At 38.8% G+C, this 18,397-nt stretch overlaps 2 protein-coding genes across 11 annotated transcripts in view; one reads left to right on the forward strand and one right to left on the reverse strand.

Moving 5' to 3' along the window:
* Positions 1-17,229, reverse strand: RFNG (RFNG O-fucosylpeptide 3-beta-N-acetylglucosaminyltransferase). Of its 4 annotated transcripts, none has more exons than XM_087887117.1 (9): positions 16,982-17,229; positions 7,891-8,531; positions 6,646-6,694; positions 5,106-5,208; positions 4,657-4,732; positions 2,479-2,564; positions 2,228-2,393; positions 1,020-1,105; positions 1-891 (listed from the first exon to the last, which is right to left on the reverse strand). In XM_087887117.1, the coding sequence occupies exons 2-9, from the start codon at positions 8,371-8,373 to the stop codon at positions 825-827; spliced, it is 1,116 nt and encodes a 371-aa protein (XP_087743243.1). In that variant the 5' UTR covers positions 8,374-8,531; positions 16,982-17,229; the 3' UTR covers positions 1-824. The 4 variants fall into 4 exon arrangements, with proteins under 4 accessions (XP_087743243.1, XP_087743242.1, XP_034268814.2 ...); XM_087887116.1 differs by having other exon boundaries at positions 4,657-4,810; positions 16,982-17,227; XM_034412923.3 differs by having other exon boundaries at positions 4,657-4,810; positions 7,891-8,552; positions 16,982-17,212.
* GPS1 (G protein pathway suppressor 1) overlaps positions 17,015-18,397 on the forward strand; it is a 17,326-nt gene continuing 15,943 nt past the window's right edge. For 4 of the 7 annotated variants that reach the window (XM_087887111.1, XM_034412920.3, XM_087887115.1 and 1 more), the window contains exon 1: positions 17,015-17,307. In XM_087887111.1, coding sequence (XP_087743237.1) covers positions 17,275-17,307 — 33 coding nt within the window. In that variant the 5' untranslated portion in view covers positions 17,015-17,274. Of the gene's footprint in view, positions 17,600-18,397 lie in introns of all 7 variants that reach the window. The other 3 variants (XM_087887112.1, XM_087887114.1, XM_087887113.1) reach the window with 2 other exon arrangements.

The following is an 18,397-nucleotide window of genomic DNA, read 5'->3' on the forward strand; positions in this document are numbered from 1 at the left end:
TGACTCAGAAATATATTTTATTAAGTGACTAAGTTGTTCATGGAACCAGTGGAAAACCCTAAAAAAATCTCATGATCCAGCCTTTTACATATATATTTGCTAATACTCATTTTCTCAAAAGATCCAATCTACTGGGTGTTGGGTGTATCACATCAGGAAGTCTAGATGCAATATAATAGGTAAGATTCAGATGATGGCCCAGCCAACTGAAACATCTGTTTCAATCTCTTGAAACAATTAGTGGTTAGAAAATATTGAAGACCAATCACTTGGGACTTGACTCTGACAGTGGAGAAAGTCTAAAAAGGTAAGAAGGAAAGCAAACCATGAAGGAAAGAGGTTCTGGTATTGCACAGAGCAGAGAAGTTGTTAGGGATTGGTTTATCTCATATTCACTGTAAGAGATGACATTTCTAACATTTCTTCTGTGGTTCCACAGGAATACAATTGGTAAATCAAAATTAACTACCTTCTCAAATAAGAACACTTGTCCTAATAACAAAAAAGCTATGCTTTGCTCCAAACATTTCTATAAATGTCTCTTTATCAGCCATATTGCTACAGTGCCAGACTGCAGCTTTATATTGAAATTGTACTAATACAATGTGGGAAGGATTATGGCTCAGCAAAGATATATTTAAGACTCCAAAAGAAATATTGCAGATATTATTTATAATGCGCCCCAGACCAAAGTTCTCAAGTATTATTTTGATGAGTGGCTGGTTTATCTGGGACTTGCTTTGTCTTTCTTCTTCCTCTGATATATAGCTCTCGCTATTAATTTAAAGAAAGCTGTGTAAAAGATTCACAGGAAAGGGGAGATGTCATTTCACTATTACGGTAGGGCACCACAGAGTTTCAGGGTAGAGGAGGCAATGAACAGATTTGAACCTGCAAAGAATAAGGTAAGAAGTTATAGTCTAATCCTGCAAATATATTATCCGGCAATTTTCAGTTGTCATGTTTGAATTTCTTAACCGAACAAGTAGGTTAGGGGATTTAAGACATAATGTACACACCGAGTTGGATCTTGTTGTATACTGAATACTTCACCCACACTGACAACATTGCGTTTATTCTCAGGGCCACCATAACTTAAGGTAACCTAGAAAAAACACACATAACCCATATATTCAAAATTGCACTTGTTAGAAATAATTAATTTTAAAAATTGGAACACATTTAAGTCCTAAAATTGGGTTCTACAGTTAGTATAATTAGTTACCAGGGATTGGAAATATATTACAGTCTCTCTAGGATTAGGACCAATTGAAACATCTTAGTTGGGAAAATGGAAATGAATAAAATCCCACAACTGCTGCTATCAGGTTAAACAATCATTAAACTATTATAAGGGAAAAATATCATATCTCCTTATCATATCCATCTTTTTAATGTTTACTTTTTTTTTTTTTGAGCGTACATTACTGGATGTGAAAGTAAGGCCAAGATAATGAGGAACAGTTTTTAAAATACAAGTAATCCTTGTTTAGTGAACATTTGGTTCTGGCAACTTGGTTATTAAGTGGCTAGTAAGTGAAACTGCTACTGTGCTCATGATCTTATTTCAACTTTCCTTTCCAGGACAGACCTGTGAAGGTAATAAATGTGAGGATTGGTTGTAAAGTTATTTTTTCATCACTGCTATAACTTGGAACAGTTGCTAAATGAGGCAGTCACTAAACAAGGACTACAAGGTATTCTTAAAATTGACAAAACTTCCCTGGAATCCCTGAAGTATAGTGTTTATCTTATTTTTCTTTTACTTTAAATATTGCTACATGCTATTTACTCTTTCTCCCTTCATGAATCACTGCCTTGTCATGTACTCTTTCACTTCCCTGTTTTCCACACATAGTATTCAAATAAGTATACAAATTCAACACTGACATTTAACTTTTTTCTCGATTGTTTTATGCATATCTTCAAAACCAAGCCTTCGCCTCAACAGTAATTTAAGAGCAAGTGATTCTTATTTTTTACACTTATTTTACTTAGAAAATGCCCATCCTTTCTTCTCCTTGTTCTTCCCATCTACCATGAGAGAAATTCGCAAAAGGCTTTCGTATTTTGTTTGTACTACATCAGTACTGTCGAAGATGACAAACTTGCAGCATAGTCTCAGTAAGAAACTCCCACGAAATAGACCCTTTTAAGGAGGGAAGAGGAAGTGGGTGGGTGAGAGGGCAAGAAGCATCTGCTTAGTTTAGAGCATAGTTGTCCTTACTTGTCTGAGTGCAGTTTTACCACGCAGCCGCTGTAAATTTTCCAGATGAGAGTGAAATAAAGGGCTGTGCAACAGTTTCACTTCCAAGAGCCCCTCAATGATGTAGCCAATGGTGCAATCATCAGGGAGGCGAATTTTCTCTGCAGTGCTGATGAAGCTGCCAAGGCTGCCAAAAGCAAAAGTTAAGGAATGAATCTCTCCTTAGTTCTATTTGGGCCACAGGTGGGAGCAAGCATTCCAAGTGCACCTACCTAGCCCATGGGCTCATCTTGAGGGCCAGGCCTCTGCTGATGCAAAATCCAGCACCACCTGTGGCAAACCAGAACTTTGTAGTGGTCTAGCAAAATAAAGAGATACATGCTAGTATGACTCAGCAGTTTGTGATCAAATGGATGTTATCAATTCTATGACTATTAGAAAGCCTCAGAAAATTGTTGGAGCTTTGGGAAACCAATCTTAAATCAAATTTGAATTTTTTTTTTTTTTTTTTTTTTTTAATTTGATTTATATGCCGCCCTTCTCCGAAGACTCAGGGCGGCTTACAATGTGCTCAGCAATAGCCTTCATCCTTTTGTATATTTATACAAAGTCAGCTTATTGCCCCCACAACTGGGTCCTCATTTCACCTACCTTAGAAAGGATGGAAGGCTGAGTCAACCTTGAGCCTTTGGCGAGATTCGAACCCTGCAGAATTGCAGGCAGCTGGTCTTAATCAGCTTAATAACAGGGTGCCTTAAGCCCCTGTACTACCAAGGCTCTTTAAAGAAACATACCAGCTGTGGACTTTGTGTATAACTAATTCTTCATATAGCTTCAATGAAATTGGTTCAGTCAGACTTATGGAATGAAACATGTATAGTATAGGATTGTAATCATAATACTATTTTCTATGGCTGTAGAACAGAATAATCACTATAATTAATTACAGAGAAACAGCCAAGTGTAAGTAAAGGAATGAAAACACAACTGTATCTATAAATTCAAAGTTGAATTTTGTAATTTGTTTTAAAATATGAAAATTTGCACATTTCTTATTTCACATGAAGAAGCTTAGATCTTTTAATTTCTTTTCAAAAATAAGGTACAGGTACCTCAGGTACACTCTGGGAAATGCTTACAGTACTCTCTTGAAACCTCTTTTTCTCCAATCTCTCTGCTCTGGGAGAGGGGGAGAAAAAAGCAAGCAATTTTTGTAGGCAATCTCTTCTTTGCCTGACCTTTTCCCACTGCCAGTGCAACTCATTGCTTTCAATGTGCATAAGAGCAAACCACTTTCTCTCTTAAAATCCTTCTCCAATCTGTCTGTCCTGCAAAGGGGGGGGGGGGAATGCAGAGAGGAAAAAAAGGAACCCATTTCTGCAGGCAATCTCTCCTCTGTCACTGCCTTCCCTCTTGCCTTGCAGAGTGGAGAGGTTGGAGAAGGGATTTAGAGTACTGTAAGCTGTTTGTGTAGCATATCTGCAGTTCTCATCCTTGGGCTGCTGGCACAATCCCATGTGTAGAAGAGCAAACAGGTTATTTTCTTGCAATATGTTTCTTTCCAATCTCTATACTGAAGGGTGGGCACAAGATGAGTACTGATTATAATGGCAATCACATGATTGAGGGACACTACAAAGGTTGTAAATTGGGTGTAAAATTATTTTTCAGTACCATTGTAACTTTGAATGGTCACTGAAGACATGGTTGATAAGCGAGGACAATCTGTAATCAGCTTTTAAATGGCATATTGTGAGTTGCAGTCCAAAGTAGGTGAAATGGAAATTCTTCAAAACTTAAGGTACCCACTCTGTTCCTAAAAATCTTCCACCCTACCTAATCCCAAATAATGCCAAAAAAAAAACCCAGCTAAAATTTGCTAGTTCTAGGAATTTTAAGAAGGGGTGTTTCTGGTAGCACCTTTTGAACTTCTGCCTAAAGTACTGCTATCAAGTGCTTCTAAATAAGGGTAACTCCAATGGAAAGATCACAAATACGGTGATCATTCTGCTTATTCTGAACTTATTAAGCACCAATGTCATAAACAAAATCTTGTTATGGACTGATAAACTGGAAGGATAGATGGCAATTCTACACTTTGTTTCTGAAGGATGCAACCTTTTTATATTATTCACAAACAGGTTATATTATATGGAGGGAGGGAGTAGTAAAATTAAAGTCAGAGGAGGAGCACTGCTACTGGCAACGAAATCTATCTATCAGCAGTCAATTCAGTGCAACATAGGAAGCAATGGTAGTCTGAAATAATAGCATCTGCAAAAATCAACTTCAAGGCATGTCTCTTAGGGAAGTGTTGCCCGCTCCCATGCTGGTGGGCTAGAAAAATAGCAAAATAGGATGTGGAATTCCAGATGAAAGTAAACATGCAAGACTACAAAAATCTGCTTTTTTCCAGTTCATGAAAACCAACAGTGAAAGAATCTGCTCACTGATCCATCATTCCGGAGATGGTCTGTTGCTTCAATTGGATGGTCCAGACTTGGTCTTCCTATATATATATCTTGGCTGTGTGAAAAAGCAGATAAAAGACTCAAGAGACTCTTCAAATTCACATAGTTGTCATCGTCTACATGACAAAACCACCTGCAGAAAATGCAGAAAAGAAAATTGTAGTGGAGGTCATAACAAAGATATAACAAAGCTCTCTTTGAAGACGACCTCATTTTTCAGATCTATGCATTATTGACAATGCAAATAACATAAATAAAGTGTGAACGGGGAGAGAACAAATGGAGAAAATATTTTCAACTACATAAAATTAGATCAAAAACAACATTCTCCTATTTTATCTGCTGATCAAAAGAACAGCAGATACTAACTGATGAAGCCAAAAGAGCAATGAAAGTAATTATTTATTAAACAAAAGATTTCCACTTACTTTTGCCCAGACTCTAGAAATTTATCATATTCCACTGACATCTTGCAGCAGAGAGCTTGGCGGGTGTGAACAGTTGAGCAATTGGTATTAATTATATGATCCCCTATAAAATAAAATTGATTGCAAAGGAACAATCTATGTAGTTTCTGATAGCAAATATAATTGTATTCATATATGAAGAAGAGCCCTGAGTGTTACATTACATCTATTGTTCTACGCTGCTCAGTTGCCTTTGATGAGATCAGCAGCTACATAAATTTGATTAATTAATAAATAAGCATCCAGTGCTAGCTGTGAAGGATCTAGATTGCATCAAACAATGTCATGCTATAAGAATATGAAATGGAAAAAACAAATGGGCAAGCATGATAGTTTTACTTAATGCTTCTGAAATTTTCACCAGGAATGTAAGAAAATATTGTATCCTTTAATAGTGCTATAGTATTTTTTGAAATTTCATGTTCCACAACTATAAAGTTGCAACATATCTTATATTAAATTGATCTCTGCAAGCACTACTTATCATTACTGCTTCTGGAACATTAACAGGCTGAAGGAATTTAAAGTTATTAGCATCAATGCAACATTTTCAATGGAGGCAAATAGGAAGTATTTCAAAAAGAAAACAATCTTTTTGAACCCAGAAAAGGAAATAACTGAATATAACATCATGAACAGCAAGTGCACTGTGGACAGTATCTATTTTCAATTCCTTGCTTCTCAGGTCAGGAACTAATTTTTTTTTTTAATTTGATTTATATGCCACCCTTCTCCGAAGACTCAGGGCGGCTTACAATGTGCTCAGCAATAGCCTTCATCCTTTTGTATATTTATACAAAGTCAGCTTATTGCCCCCACAACTGGGTCCTCATTTCACCTACCTTAGAAAGGATGGAAGGCTGAGTCAACCTTGAGCCTTTGGCGAGATTCGAACCCTGCAGAATTGCAGGCAGCTGGTCTTAATAACAGGGTGTTTTAGACCACTGTACTACACTGTACTACCAAGGCTTCCCGCACTCAAGACAATGACTGAGCTGGGGATCGTCTTTTTGCAAAGCATATGGTCTATATCAGGGGTCTCCAACCTTGGCAACTTTAAGCCTGGAGGACTCCCAGAATTCCCCAGCAAGCAAAGCAGCCAGCTTAAAATCCTCCAGGCTTAAAGTTGCCAAGGTTGGAGACCCCTGGTCTATAATTCTTTCTCTAAAAAGATACTGTGTTTCCCTGAAAATAAGACCCTGTCTTTTATTTTTTTGAATCTTGAAATAAGCACTTGGCCTTATTTTCAGGGAGGTCTTATTATTTTGGGGCGCGTGGAGCAAGATGGGGCTCTCCTTGCCATCTTACCTGATTTGCAGCTCTGCATTTAAATATTTTCAGGGAGGGCTTATTTTCGGGGAAGGCTTATTTTAATACATGCGCTCAAAAGCCCGATTGGGCTTATTATCAGGGGATATCTTATTTTCAGGGAAACAGGATAGTGACTCGTAAGAATGATTTGTATCTTAAATATAAACGTGAAAAGTGAATAACAATTTACCTGCTCTACGATGCAGCTCACGATCTTCCCCGTCTGTGAATACAAATGTCTATAGGATACAAATCAAAAATTACTCATCTCCCGAAGATTTCAGAGTAATGTTGTTGTTAATTTCAGTCAGAATGTTATATTGGTTTCTAACAGCCTCAAGCAAAAAAGGACACTTTTCCCCCCCTTATGATAGGTTTCAAGAGTGTTAAGCACATTATCTGATAGGCCAGTGGCTCCTGATCTTTTGGGCGCCAGGGACTGGTTCCACGGAGAGAGGCTTTTCTGCAGATCAGAGGAGGTGAATTTTTGTGCGCTGCCTGCATCCCGCACATGTGCGGATGGGGCTTCACTGGCTTGCACAGCCCGGTTTCTGGCGTGCCACTGCCAGTCCACAGCCTGGGGGTTGGGGACCCCTGTGATAGGCAGAAAGGAAACCAAATATATGGTCTAATATGGTACAAGAAACAGTCACACAATTCTTATTTTCAACTCAGCAAACATCCCAACCAACCAAAGGTCAAGGGTTTCATAGCTAGTTTGGTTTACTGGTTCAGGCACCAGACTAGAAACCCGGAGACCGTGAATCTACGGTAATCCTGTTTTAGGGATGAAAGGCAGCTGGGTGACCTTGAGCCAATTACACTGTTTCAGCCCAATTCACCTCACAGGATTATTTTTTTATCCAGGGAAAATAGGAGGAAAGAGAATTAGGAATGTTCATCGCTTTGAGTCATTTGTAAAAATAATAAAGATGGGATAAAAATAAAAATATTCTCTATTGAATTATTGTATAACTACCAGCCATTTATGATCTACCTTCATAAAACAGAAAAACATGTCAGAATCTGCATGCATGCATAACTGATCTGATGTAGGGTGAATTTGCAGAGTTCCTTCATTAGGAACAAGGGATGGGGCTAACTTGAATAGCCCTTGATTTCTGCAATGCATTATTTACTCTTGCCAGGAATTCCCTCTTATGGAGAGCTTCTAGAACTCTGTCATTGGGGAAAGGAGGAGTATAAATAGGTAAAATTATCATTTTTATTTTAATTGGATGAGAGATTTAGTTTGAACTATTGTGCTATCATAAAAAAATAAAATAAGCAAATCATTTATTTCCAACACTGTGATGGTAAAAGGACATTATGGTCAACCTTTGAAAAATGTTTTAAGATGCACCTTTATATATAATTGTTAATAATAAATATCACTAACAAAATAACATAACTGTTAAATAAATAGTGTTCTTACCTGACCTTTGGCCTGGGATATCCATGTTTGGAAGAGCAAGTTTAGCCTTGTTTTATGATATTTCCTTGTGGTTTTCACAGCAATAAAAATATCTTTCAATTCCAACTTTTTCTTAGCAGAGACCTCAGCAGATTCCATATGTATCACATTGTGTGGCCTTTCATTTATCTTTCCATTATCTTTCAGATGGAATCCACCAGTGTCTGTGACATGATGATTCCATTTTTCTAATAGATTCTCTTTTGTTACGGGCACTATATTGTTGATCTCAGCAACCAAAGGATTGGAGGAATTGAACTCCACCTGCTGAAGTCGGGTATCCTTCTTGTTGAAAGTATTAAAAACAAGAGATGGATGTGGCTGAGGATAGATCTTAAATCTCCAGCTGGATTGGAATTTGGGAATTAGCAAAAGGAGAACTGTGCAAGTGATAACGGAGAGCAGGAAGCATATCTTACTGAGCCTAATGCAAGAGAAGTTCATTCTTCAGCCCCTAAGGGCATTTGCCATCTTGTAAAACTGAAATATCATTTCCCAGTGATGATGAAGCCTTTGAAATGAAGCTCAACTGTGTAAAAATTATTGAAGCTGTGGGACTTTTATAGCTATTTCTTTGTATACCGGGGCCTGGATTTATCATCCTAAAACACAGAATTTGTCACCTGTTACATGAGAGACAAAAAAGAAAAAAAGAAATTTGAATGTTTTACGTAACCTTGAGATAAGAATTAAAGTCCCTTAAAACTATCAAGGAGATGGTTACTATGGACTAACATGTGAATATATGAAACTGCTTTATACAGAATCATAACTGATCTTCCTATTCCAGTATTATTGTGACCGACAGCAATTCCCAGGTCTTTCCAATTTTCTGCTTTTGTTTTAGTTAGAACTCTAATGTATGGGATACTGTTGAATCTCTGCTATTACAAAAGAAAAACTGGAAATTATGCAAAAAACAATGCATTTTAGAGTATTGTTTACATGCATTATTAATAAAAATGACCTAAAATAACGTTTAGGAAACTTGCTGAAAGAAAGGGAAATATAACTGAAAAAGAAACTTGTTATGCCTGTGAGTTTCTGTTACTTTTTCTATTGATTTAAGCCTATTTAAAAAGGGGTCTACAATATCTAATTATTGTATATAATCTCTCTCTATATATACAATCTACATATAAGTTAAATAGAGATGGGGCCAGCACGGAGCCCTGAGGGAGTCTGTTATTCAGGTGTCTTTGCTTACTGATTTTGTCACCCATGATGACTTGAAAGGTCCTTGCTGAAAGCATGTTATTTATTAGGTGGCCCATAGTCCTACAGGGGACAGCGTGGAGGAATTTGCTTAATAGGCCCTCCCTCCATACTGTATCGTATGCTGCTGTGAGATCCACAAATACAACAGATGTTTTCAATTTATTCCGATATACCACCTACGCTATCAACAAAGTTCTCTTATGCTGATGATCTGGCATTAGCATAGAGCCACAAGAACATCGAAGCTACAGAAGGCGTACTTACAGCCGACCTTACAACTTTGAGCACATACTTCCACCAATGGAGGTTAATCCCAAGCGTAAGTAAAACAGTTACATCATGTTTTCACCTTAACAACAAATTGGCAAAAAGAGAACTCAATGTATACCTAAACAACAAACTGCTCCCATATGAGGCAACACCAAAATATTTGGGGGTCACCTTAGACAGGACTCTGTCTTTTAAAAAACATATTCAGAATATGGCTGCCAAGGTTAACAGCAGAAATAACATCCTACAAAAGCTATGCGGAACTAGGCTTCGAGGAATCAGAGAGGATGACAGACAGGATTTGAGACAGATTTGTACTGAGGCTTTGGCAGTGTTATTAAAAATTAATCCTGATGTGGTTTTTTATAAAATAGACAAAATTTACAGAGTGAACTCTTGGGTGGTCAGACAAAGACAATTGCCTAGAGATGTGGTGATATATTTTACAGACAGAGCAATAAGAAATGATATCCTGCAAAAATCTTTTCTCTCCTCTGTGCAAGTGGGGGGGGGGGTTTCAAATTGGAGTTTACAAAGAATTGCCACCCAAAATGTTGAAAGCTAGAAAAGATTTTGGCTTTCTAGTAAATGAACTGAAAAAACAAGAGATACCATTCCGGTGGGATGCCCCAACTGGTATAATTTTGAAATATAATGGAGAAAGACATCGCTTGAATACTGTGGAGAAGGCGGAGCATTTTTATTCTACTATTCTTAAAGAAAGAACACCATCTCCACGTACGTCTACAGTGCTGGAGATTAAGGAGAGTGATAAGAAGCAACTCCAGCAAGAGTTGCAAGAACAGTCTAAGCAGGTGGAGCCAGAGGAAATGCAGGGTGCTGTAGGAGGTTTTCTGGAGGAGCACCTGATAGAATCTTCTCCAATTTTGAACCCGGCTCGGATGGTTGAAGTCAAAGACCAGCGTATAACTCGTGCAAAATCTAAGCAACTTAAAGAAAAGCAACAACAGGAAAGACAATACAAAAAGGGAGCTAAGAGTACTACACAAGAGTCTGAAGCCATGGGGGGAGCAAAACCGAAGATTTCGGAGGGTCTTCGGCTATTCTGCTCGTCGCTTCAAAAAGATAAAGATGACAATTAAGTGCCTATCTTGGAATATGAATGGGTTGAATTCATTACAGAAAAGGAATAAGTTATTTGCATATTTGAGACAATTTAATAATGATATAATTTGTCTACAAGAAACTCATATTAGAACTCAAGATCAAAAATACTTGATAAATTCTAAATTAGGAACACATTTCATAGCTTCAACTTTGCAAAAAAAGAATGGTGTGGTTATTTATGTAAACAAAAGATTGACAGCTAAAATTATAGAAGCAGATAAAGATGGTAGGTTTATAGCAATTGAATTGCTTACAGTAAATGGCCAAATTCTTTTGATTGGAATTTATGCTCCCAACCAACAACAGGATCATTTCTATAAAATGCTACACACTAAAATACTGCAATGGGACTATAGATCTATTTTAATTATGGGAGATTGGAATGGTGTAACTGATTCTAAATTAGATAAAAAGAGTTTGGCGAAATCTAGGATTAGACTACCACAGACTTTTTTTGATATGAAAGAAGATTTGGAATTAAAGGATATTTGGAGAATACACAACCCAAAAGAATTGGACTATACTTTTTTTTCCGATAGACATAGATCCTTCTCTAGGATTGACTTTATTTTGTTGTCAGATGATCTACTTGTTAAGACAAAAAGAACAAAGATTTTTCCAAGAACCTTGACCGACCATAGCCCAGTATGGATAGAAATTGAGATGGGTAAAATCGAGAGACGATCATGGAGATTAAATGAAAACTTGTTTAGATATGAAAAAAATATAATAGAACTTAAGAAGCAGTTGAAAGAATTTTTTGAAATGAACTTGAATAAGGGTACCCCAGTTGAGATTGTGTGGGATGCGAGTAAAGCCTATATGAGAGGGGTACTCATTTATATTAATTCTAAACATAGACTGAATCGACACAAGAAAAGATCTGAATTGGAAGCAGAAACAAAGAATAAAGAACAGCTACTTATTAAAAACCCAACAGATGAAAGAACACGTGGTGTTATTAAACTTCTGAAAGATCAATTTCAAATGCTTATGGCGGAACAAGTTGCAACAAATCTACAATATGCGAGGCATAATACATTTTGTAACACCAATAAACCGGGCAGATGGTTGGCCTATACATTAAGGAAGAAGCAGAGTATATGGACTATTGATAGTATTGATATTGGGGGGAAAGAAATCTTTCAACAAAAATTAATTAAAGAAGCTTTTGTGGACTATTATACTAAACTATATGCTAAAGATGATATGCAGAATGGACTTATAGAAAAATACTTAGATAATAAAAGAATTACAAAAATTACTAATCAACAAAAGGAAAGAATGAATTATCCTATAACAGAGGAGGAGATAATAGTAGCAATCAAACAATTAAAAACAGCTAAAGCTCCTGGAACGGATGGCTTGACTGCAGTGTATTATAAAACTTTGCAAGCAGAAATGGTGCAACAACTTAGAGATCTATTTTGTAATATTCAACAAGGGGGTAAAATACCCCCATCATGGACAACAGCTTATATTTCTTTGATACCAAAAGAGCAAGTAGGTCCTAAAAAACTGGAGAATTATCGACCAATATCTCTTCTGAATACTGATTATAAAATTTATGCAAAAGTACTAGCCAACAGGTTGATGCCAGTAATTCAAAAGGTGATTCATGATGATCAAGTGGGATTTATCGAGGGTAGATACATGAAGGATAATGTAAGGCAAGTAATAGACTTATTGGAATATCTTGAGAGGAATAAACAGGTACCTGCAGTGCTGGTCTTTTTGGATGCGGAAAAGGCCTTTGATAGAGTGGATTGGAATTTTCTATTAAAGACTTTAAAAAAGATGGACTTTGGGGATCAATTTTTACAGGCGGTTTCAGCAATTTACCAAGAGCAAAAGGCACAGATTATTATCAATGGAAGCTTGACAACAGAGTTTAAAATTGAAAAAGGAACAAGACAGGGATGTCCGTTATCCCCATTGTTATTTATTTTAACATTAGAAGTCTTGCTAAACACAATTCGGGACTCTAATATTTTGAAAGGTATAATGATAAGGCAAGAGGACTACAGAATAAAGGCATTTGCAGATGATCTGGTTGTTACCCTAACACAGCCAATGGAATCAATAATCCAGATGAAAGACATTATACAAGACTATGGTAAAGTTTCAGGTTTTAGATTGAACCAGAAAAAAAACTAAGATGATAGTTAAAAATATGACACAAGATCGTAAATACGAGCTTGAAAGGAGGGCAGGTTTTGAGATTGTACCAAAGGTAAAATATCTAGGTGTTCAGGTTGCAGAATCAAATATGAAACTGTTTCAAAATAATTATGAGGTGTTGTGGCGAGAGGTTCAAAAAGATATGGAGATTTGGAAAAAACTGCAGCTGTCTTTACTTGGAAGAATAGCAGCAGTTAAGATTAACATTTTGCCAAGATTTCTTTTCTTGTTTCAAATGATTCCGGTGCTTAAAAGTGATAAACAACTGAAAGTGTGGCAAAGTGGAGTGAATAGATTTGTCTGGAACGAGAAAAAACCGAGAGTGAAACTGAAAATTATGCAAGATGTTCCAGAAAGGGGCGGTCTTAAACTTCCAAACCTACAATTATATTATGAAGCAGCAGTTTTGACTCAAGCAAGCAACTGGTTTGAAAAAGACTGGAATATTGAATATAGAAAGTTTTGATCCTGAATTTGGATGGCATGCCTACTTATTCTATGAGAACAAAATGGATAAAGTATTTAAAAGCCATATACTTAGAGACTCTTTGATGAGGGTTTGGAAGAAGCACCGACTCAAATGGGATTACAAAATACCGCTATGGTTGGATCTTGGTCATATTATGTGGAATACAAATATAATGTCACTCGGGGGGTTTTTATATAAAGAGGTTCTTTTTACAGATGCGGGCAGATGGCAGTTGAAGACATTAGAGACACTGTTGGACGAAGGGATTAACTTAACTTGGTTACAATATAATCAACTTCAACTGAGATGGAAAGAGGACCAAAAAACTGGTATTATGTTGCATGAGGAAGAACTGGTTAGACATATAAAAGAGAAAGGTCCAATGCATATTAAAAGGCTTTATAATGTTTTGTTAGAAAGGGATTCAGAAACTGAATTGGTTAAAGATTGTATGATTAAGTGGGCACAAAATTTTGAAGAACCAGTGATGTTGGAAACATGGGAAAAAATTTGGGTTCAGAAAGTTAAATTTACACAGTCGCAGAATTTAAGGGAAAATTTCTATAAAATGTTTTATAGATGGCATTTAGACCCTAAAAAATTGTCGTGTATGTACCCTAATGTTCAGCCAAAATGTTGGAGATGTGATTGTTTAGATGCTACATATTATCATGTTTGGTGGACTTGTAAGAAAGTTAAGGCTTTTTGGATAAAAATTTGGTGGGTTATGCAGAATGTTTTGAAGAAAAAAGTTCAATTTTCTCCACAATTGTTTTTATTGGGTATAGTTAAGGGTTTTACATCGGGTGAAACAAAGTTGATATTGTACATGATAACAGCTGCGAGATTATTGATAAGTAAATACTGGAAAAATGAAGCTTTGCCCACGATCGAGGAATGGACTTTGAAGATGGCCAGTTTTGCAGAGATGGCGAAGATTTCGGCATATTTAAAAGATTGTTCACAAGAGACTTATGAATGGGAATGGAAAAAGTGGACAGATTATGTTCAGAACAAATATCAAACCAGGAAGTATCAAATAGTTTTTATTTGAAAATGTTATATTAAGATAGAAATATTTTAATGTAATGAAGATGAAAAATTATAAGGGGGAGGGAGGGGTTCAAGTTTTATACAAAGTTTTTTTTTTTTTTTCTTGATCTGAGTATATTGTATGGAAGTCCGGGGGGAGGGGTGGGTTAGGGAGGATGAGGTTGGGAGATTTGGGTGGGTTGAGGGGGGGGGGAAATGGGGTGAAAATGTAATTGTAAAACTTTTGCAATAAAAAAAAAAAAGCTATGCGGAACAACTTGGGGAGCTTCAGCCCCAACTCTCCGATGTGCAGCCCTCGGGTTTTGCTACTCTGCAGCGCAATACTGCGCACCTGTATGGATAAACAGCTCACATACAGGACTTATTGATGTTCAACTCAACCATACGATGAGGCTAATTCCTGGGTGCATAAAATCTACACCTAGTTACTGGCTACCAGTTCTTAGTCACATACTGCCCCCGCACTTACAACGACAAGAAGCTCTCATTCGGGAGTATAGTAAGATCCTGTTAAATTCCTCTTTACCCATTCATGGCTACATTCCTGATCTCTTAAGATGCCGATTAAAGTCAAGAAATCCACCACTCTTGACAGCGCTTAAGATGCTGGCCGATCATTAGAACACCACACAAAAGTGGATGGAAGCGTGGAGTAGCTATTCCCCCCAAGATATTTCTGAGCATATTAATCCTAATAGTATACCTCCAGGATTTAATCTACCCCGACACATATGGGTAACATACAATAGAATTAGAATAACTCATGTGGTGTGTGCTGACTCCTTGTATAAATGGGGAAAGACACCTTCAGCACAATGTGATTGAGGGGGCCCCTGACAGACTATCCAACATATAGTGAGGGAATGCCCTAACAGAAGGTATCCAGGAGATTTTAGGGACTTCCTCTGTGTGACAATGACAGCTACTGACTGGATCTCCAAACTCGACATTAAACTCTGAAATGTTATTTCTGTTTTCCTCTTAGCCTTTCTTACTGCTTTTTTTTTAAATTGTTTTGTTTTAACCTGTAAAAATGAAGTGTTTTAATATTGTGTGTTACCAGCCATATGCTAAATAAATAAATAAATAAAATCTACAGCAAGGGTGTCAAACTCGTGTCATCACATTGTCACATGACATATCACGACTTCCCCCCCTTCGCTGGGGGGGGTGCATCTGGCCTGTGGGCTTGACACCCGATTTACAGTATATTTAGTAGAAACTCCCTCCCACAAAATAAGGAAATAAACTTAATTGCATTTTTTGGATGATTAGGCTTATTTTGGGGAAAATAAGTAAAACCAAATTAATAATTGAAGTTAGATCGTTTATTCAAGAGAAGAAAAAAGACTCACAGAAACTTTCTGTCATGCCTTGTGAATGATATACTGTTAGAAGACATACCATTAGTGGGTGTTGCTGAATTAAGCAATGGATAATACCAGTATATTACCTCTTTTCCTAACCTTCTTGATACTCCCCCTTTTCTCTCTTATTGACATGTTTTCTCTTTTTCCCATCCAGCAGATTTCAAGAAAAACCAGATCAACCTTGCATAACCCTCTGAATTAAGTGTTTGTAAACTGCTTTTGAAATAAGCCCAAAAAGTGCATGTAATTAAAGCAAGAACCACATTGGCCACCGCCCCTGCTTTATATTATAGGGGTTGTGAAATACATTGCAGAATTGCAGTCCATTCTGCACAGAATCAAATGCATTAAATCAAATGTGCTTAGGAAACCCCAATAGGACAAACAAATGAAATTTACAGATTTGATTTTTAAGTGCACCGATGCCTTGGTATTGGTAAAGAAATTTTTAGAGCTCCCCTCCCCCCCCAAAAAATATGTCAGTATGAGATCATTCCAGTAAATAAGCAAAAAGTACAGCACATATTCCAAGCAATATTTGTATTTTGGGGGGGGAAACGACAACTGCTTCCCCAAGAGCTGCTTCTTATTGACAAGATGCAATGGATGGAAAGTAACCAAGGAGAGAAGCAACCTAGAACTAAGGAGAAATTTCCTGAAAGTTAGAACAATCAATCAGTGGAACAACTTGCCTCCAGAAGTTATAGGAGCTCCAACACTGGAGGTTTTTAAGAAGAGATTGGACAACCATTTGTCTAATGTGATATAGGGCTTCCTGCCTGAGCAGGGGGTTGGGCTAGAAGACCTCCAAGGTCCCTTCCAACTCTGTTATTCTATTCCAGGAGTCCCCAAACTTGGCAGCTTTAAGACTTGTGGACTTCAACTCCCAGAATTCTCCAGCCAGCTATGCTGGCTGGAGAATTCTGGGAGTTGAAGTCCACAAGTCTTAAAGCTGCCAAGTTTGAAGACCTCTCTAAAGGAGGGGGAGGATATTGCTACAAGTTGCTACGCGTTATAATCCTGAGTAGCAATTGATTCTTAAATAAAGTTAGGATTGGGGTCTCACGATCATTTTTAGGTCAATTGTAATTTCAAGCAGAAAGAATTTAAAGCCGACACATTTAGAAAGAAGTCCTAGGGATCGTCCGGGCTTTTTCTATAGGGCAACCTTCTCTGGGGACCAGGCATCCCAAAGCGGTTGCCTCGACTCCTCACCATGGCAACACGCACGCACGCACGCACACCTTGACTCCCCCTCCTCTCCTTCCTCCACTCCCCCCCCCGCCCCCGCCGCCCCGTGAGAACGCTACTGGAATTCTACCCCTCCCGCTCCCCGCCAGAGCGAGAGTTTCTGAGCACTTACCGGCAGGGTCGGCTTTGCTCCGGCTGGCGGCGGAAGAAGCCGGGCCGGGCGCTTGACTCTCGTGGCGCTCGCCTGACCCAGGCTTCGAGCCCTCGCCGGGCCGAATCAAACGGACACCGGGGTGGGGTGGGGTGGGGTGGGGGAAGAGGGCGGTCTTGGAGGAGAAGCGAACAGGGGTTACGGTCCCTTTAAGGGCTTTACCTGTCGCCGACTTGACCCGGTTGCGTAAGTGAACCGGACGTGGAAGTGGGAGGGGAGGACGTGACCCGGAGGTGCATGGTGCGAGGGTCAATATGCCGCTACCCGTCCAAGTCTTCAATTTGCAGGTATCGAGGAAGTTTCGAGGGGGTCGCTTGGGGGGGGGGGACGGGGGGAGGTCTGGCCGCAGGGCGTGTCTTGCGGCGGCTCGAGGCGTAATTCAGGCGGTGGCGGGAAGGAGGCTGCATCGGCGGCGGCTCCTCCGGTGGGATCAGCCCATGTGTTATTCTCGGAAGCTTCCCCCCTGGCTGCCTCCTTGGGGAGGGGAGGCGGCGGAGGCCTCGAGCGGAGACAGATCCGTTGCCCTGAGGCCGAGTGGCTGGTCGCGGCGGCCGCCGGATGGAGAGGCCCCGCCGCCTGGTGCGCTTGGCTCTGCTGCTCCCCTCCCCTCCCCTCCTTGCTGTTCCTTTTGGTTTCTGTGTAGAGGCGGTAGAGGTGACCTTCTCGGGGGCTGCTGGCCAGCCGAAGGATCAGTCCGGAGTTCCTCACTCCACGTAGGGGCTGAGGACACTTAATAGACATTTATAAAGATAAATGGGAATAGGACAAGAAAATGGGCCTGATGATGTTACCGAGTCTGGTAACGAAACGTTCAGAAGCTAAATTGAAACAAGGTTGGAGAGCAAAACCACTGCCAAAAACACTTAATATACGCCCGTGCGGGGAAACAGAGCAGCTGGGCTTCATTTGAATGCTTTGAAGAGGTCTTGGGGGGTGGGGGTGGGGGTCTGTTTCTTCCTTTATTAGTTTTTTCCCCCCTGAGAGTTGTGCGGTGATACTACAGCGTAAGTGGGGGAAGTAGATGTAAATGACTTGTCACGATCGGCTGTCTGTTCCTTACCCTAAATATCACTGAAAGAGAATTATACTCTAGCAGGGTTTGCATTAAGGAAGAGTTGTGTGATCTCCTGGTTATGAAATGCAATGCCCGCCAGCAAGTTCTGCCACTCAAAAGTTGGAATAAACTGGTGCTTTTTTTTTTGGTGCTTTTGTAATTGTGCATTTGCTTCCAGAGATTTAAAAAAAAAAAATCAAAATGATGTCTGAAATGTAATGAGAAATTGAAGTACCTGGGAACAGACATTTGGGCAATCAATTCTGTCTCCTAGGTCGGAAACTTCACAATTGTTGGTACATTAAGAATAGTAGGATCACAGG

This window comes from Pantherophis guttatus, chromosome 2 (assembly GCF_059756535.1).
Source record: "Pantherophis guttatus breed Tessera chromosome 2, ASM5975653v1, whole genome shotgun sequence".
In the NCBI taxonomy this organism is placed as follows: domain Eukaryota; kingdom Metazoa; phylum Chordata; class Lepidosauria; order Squamata; family Colubridae; genus Pantherophis; species Pantherophis guttatus.

Excerpts from the sequence above, each read along its gene's own strand:
- RFNG (XM_087887116.1), bottom strand. The coding sequence starts at position 8,373 with ATGAACTTCTCTTGCATTAGGCTCAGTAAGATATGCTTCCTGCTCTCC. Across the intron at positions 6,695-7,890 it reads TATCCCAGGCCAAAGGTCAG|ACATTTGTATTCACAGACGG; the intron begins GTAAGAACACTA and ends TGTATCCTATAG. Across the intron at positions 4,811-5,105 it reads TTTCTAGAGTCTGGGCAAAA|GTGGTTTTGTCATGTAGACG; the intron begins GTAAGTGGAAAT and ends CATTTTCTGCAG.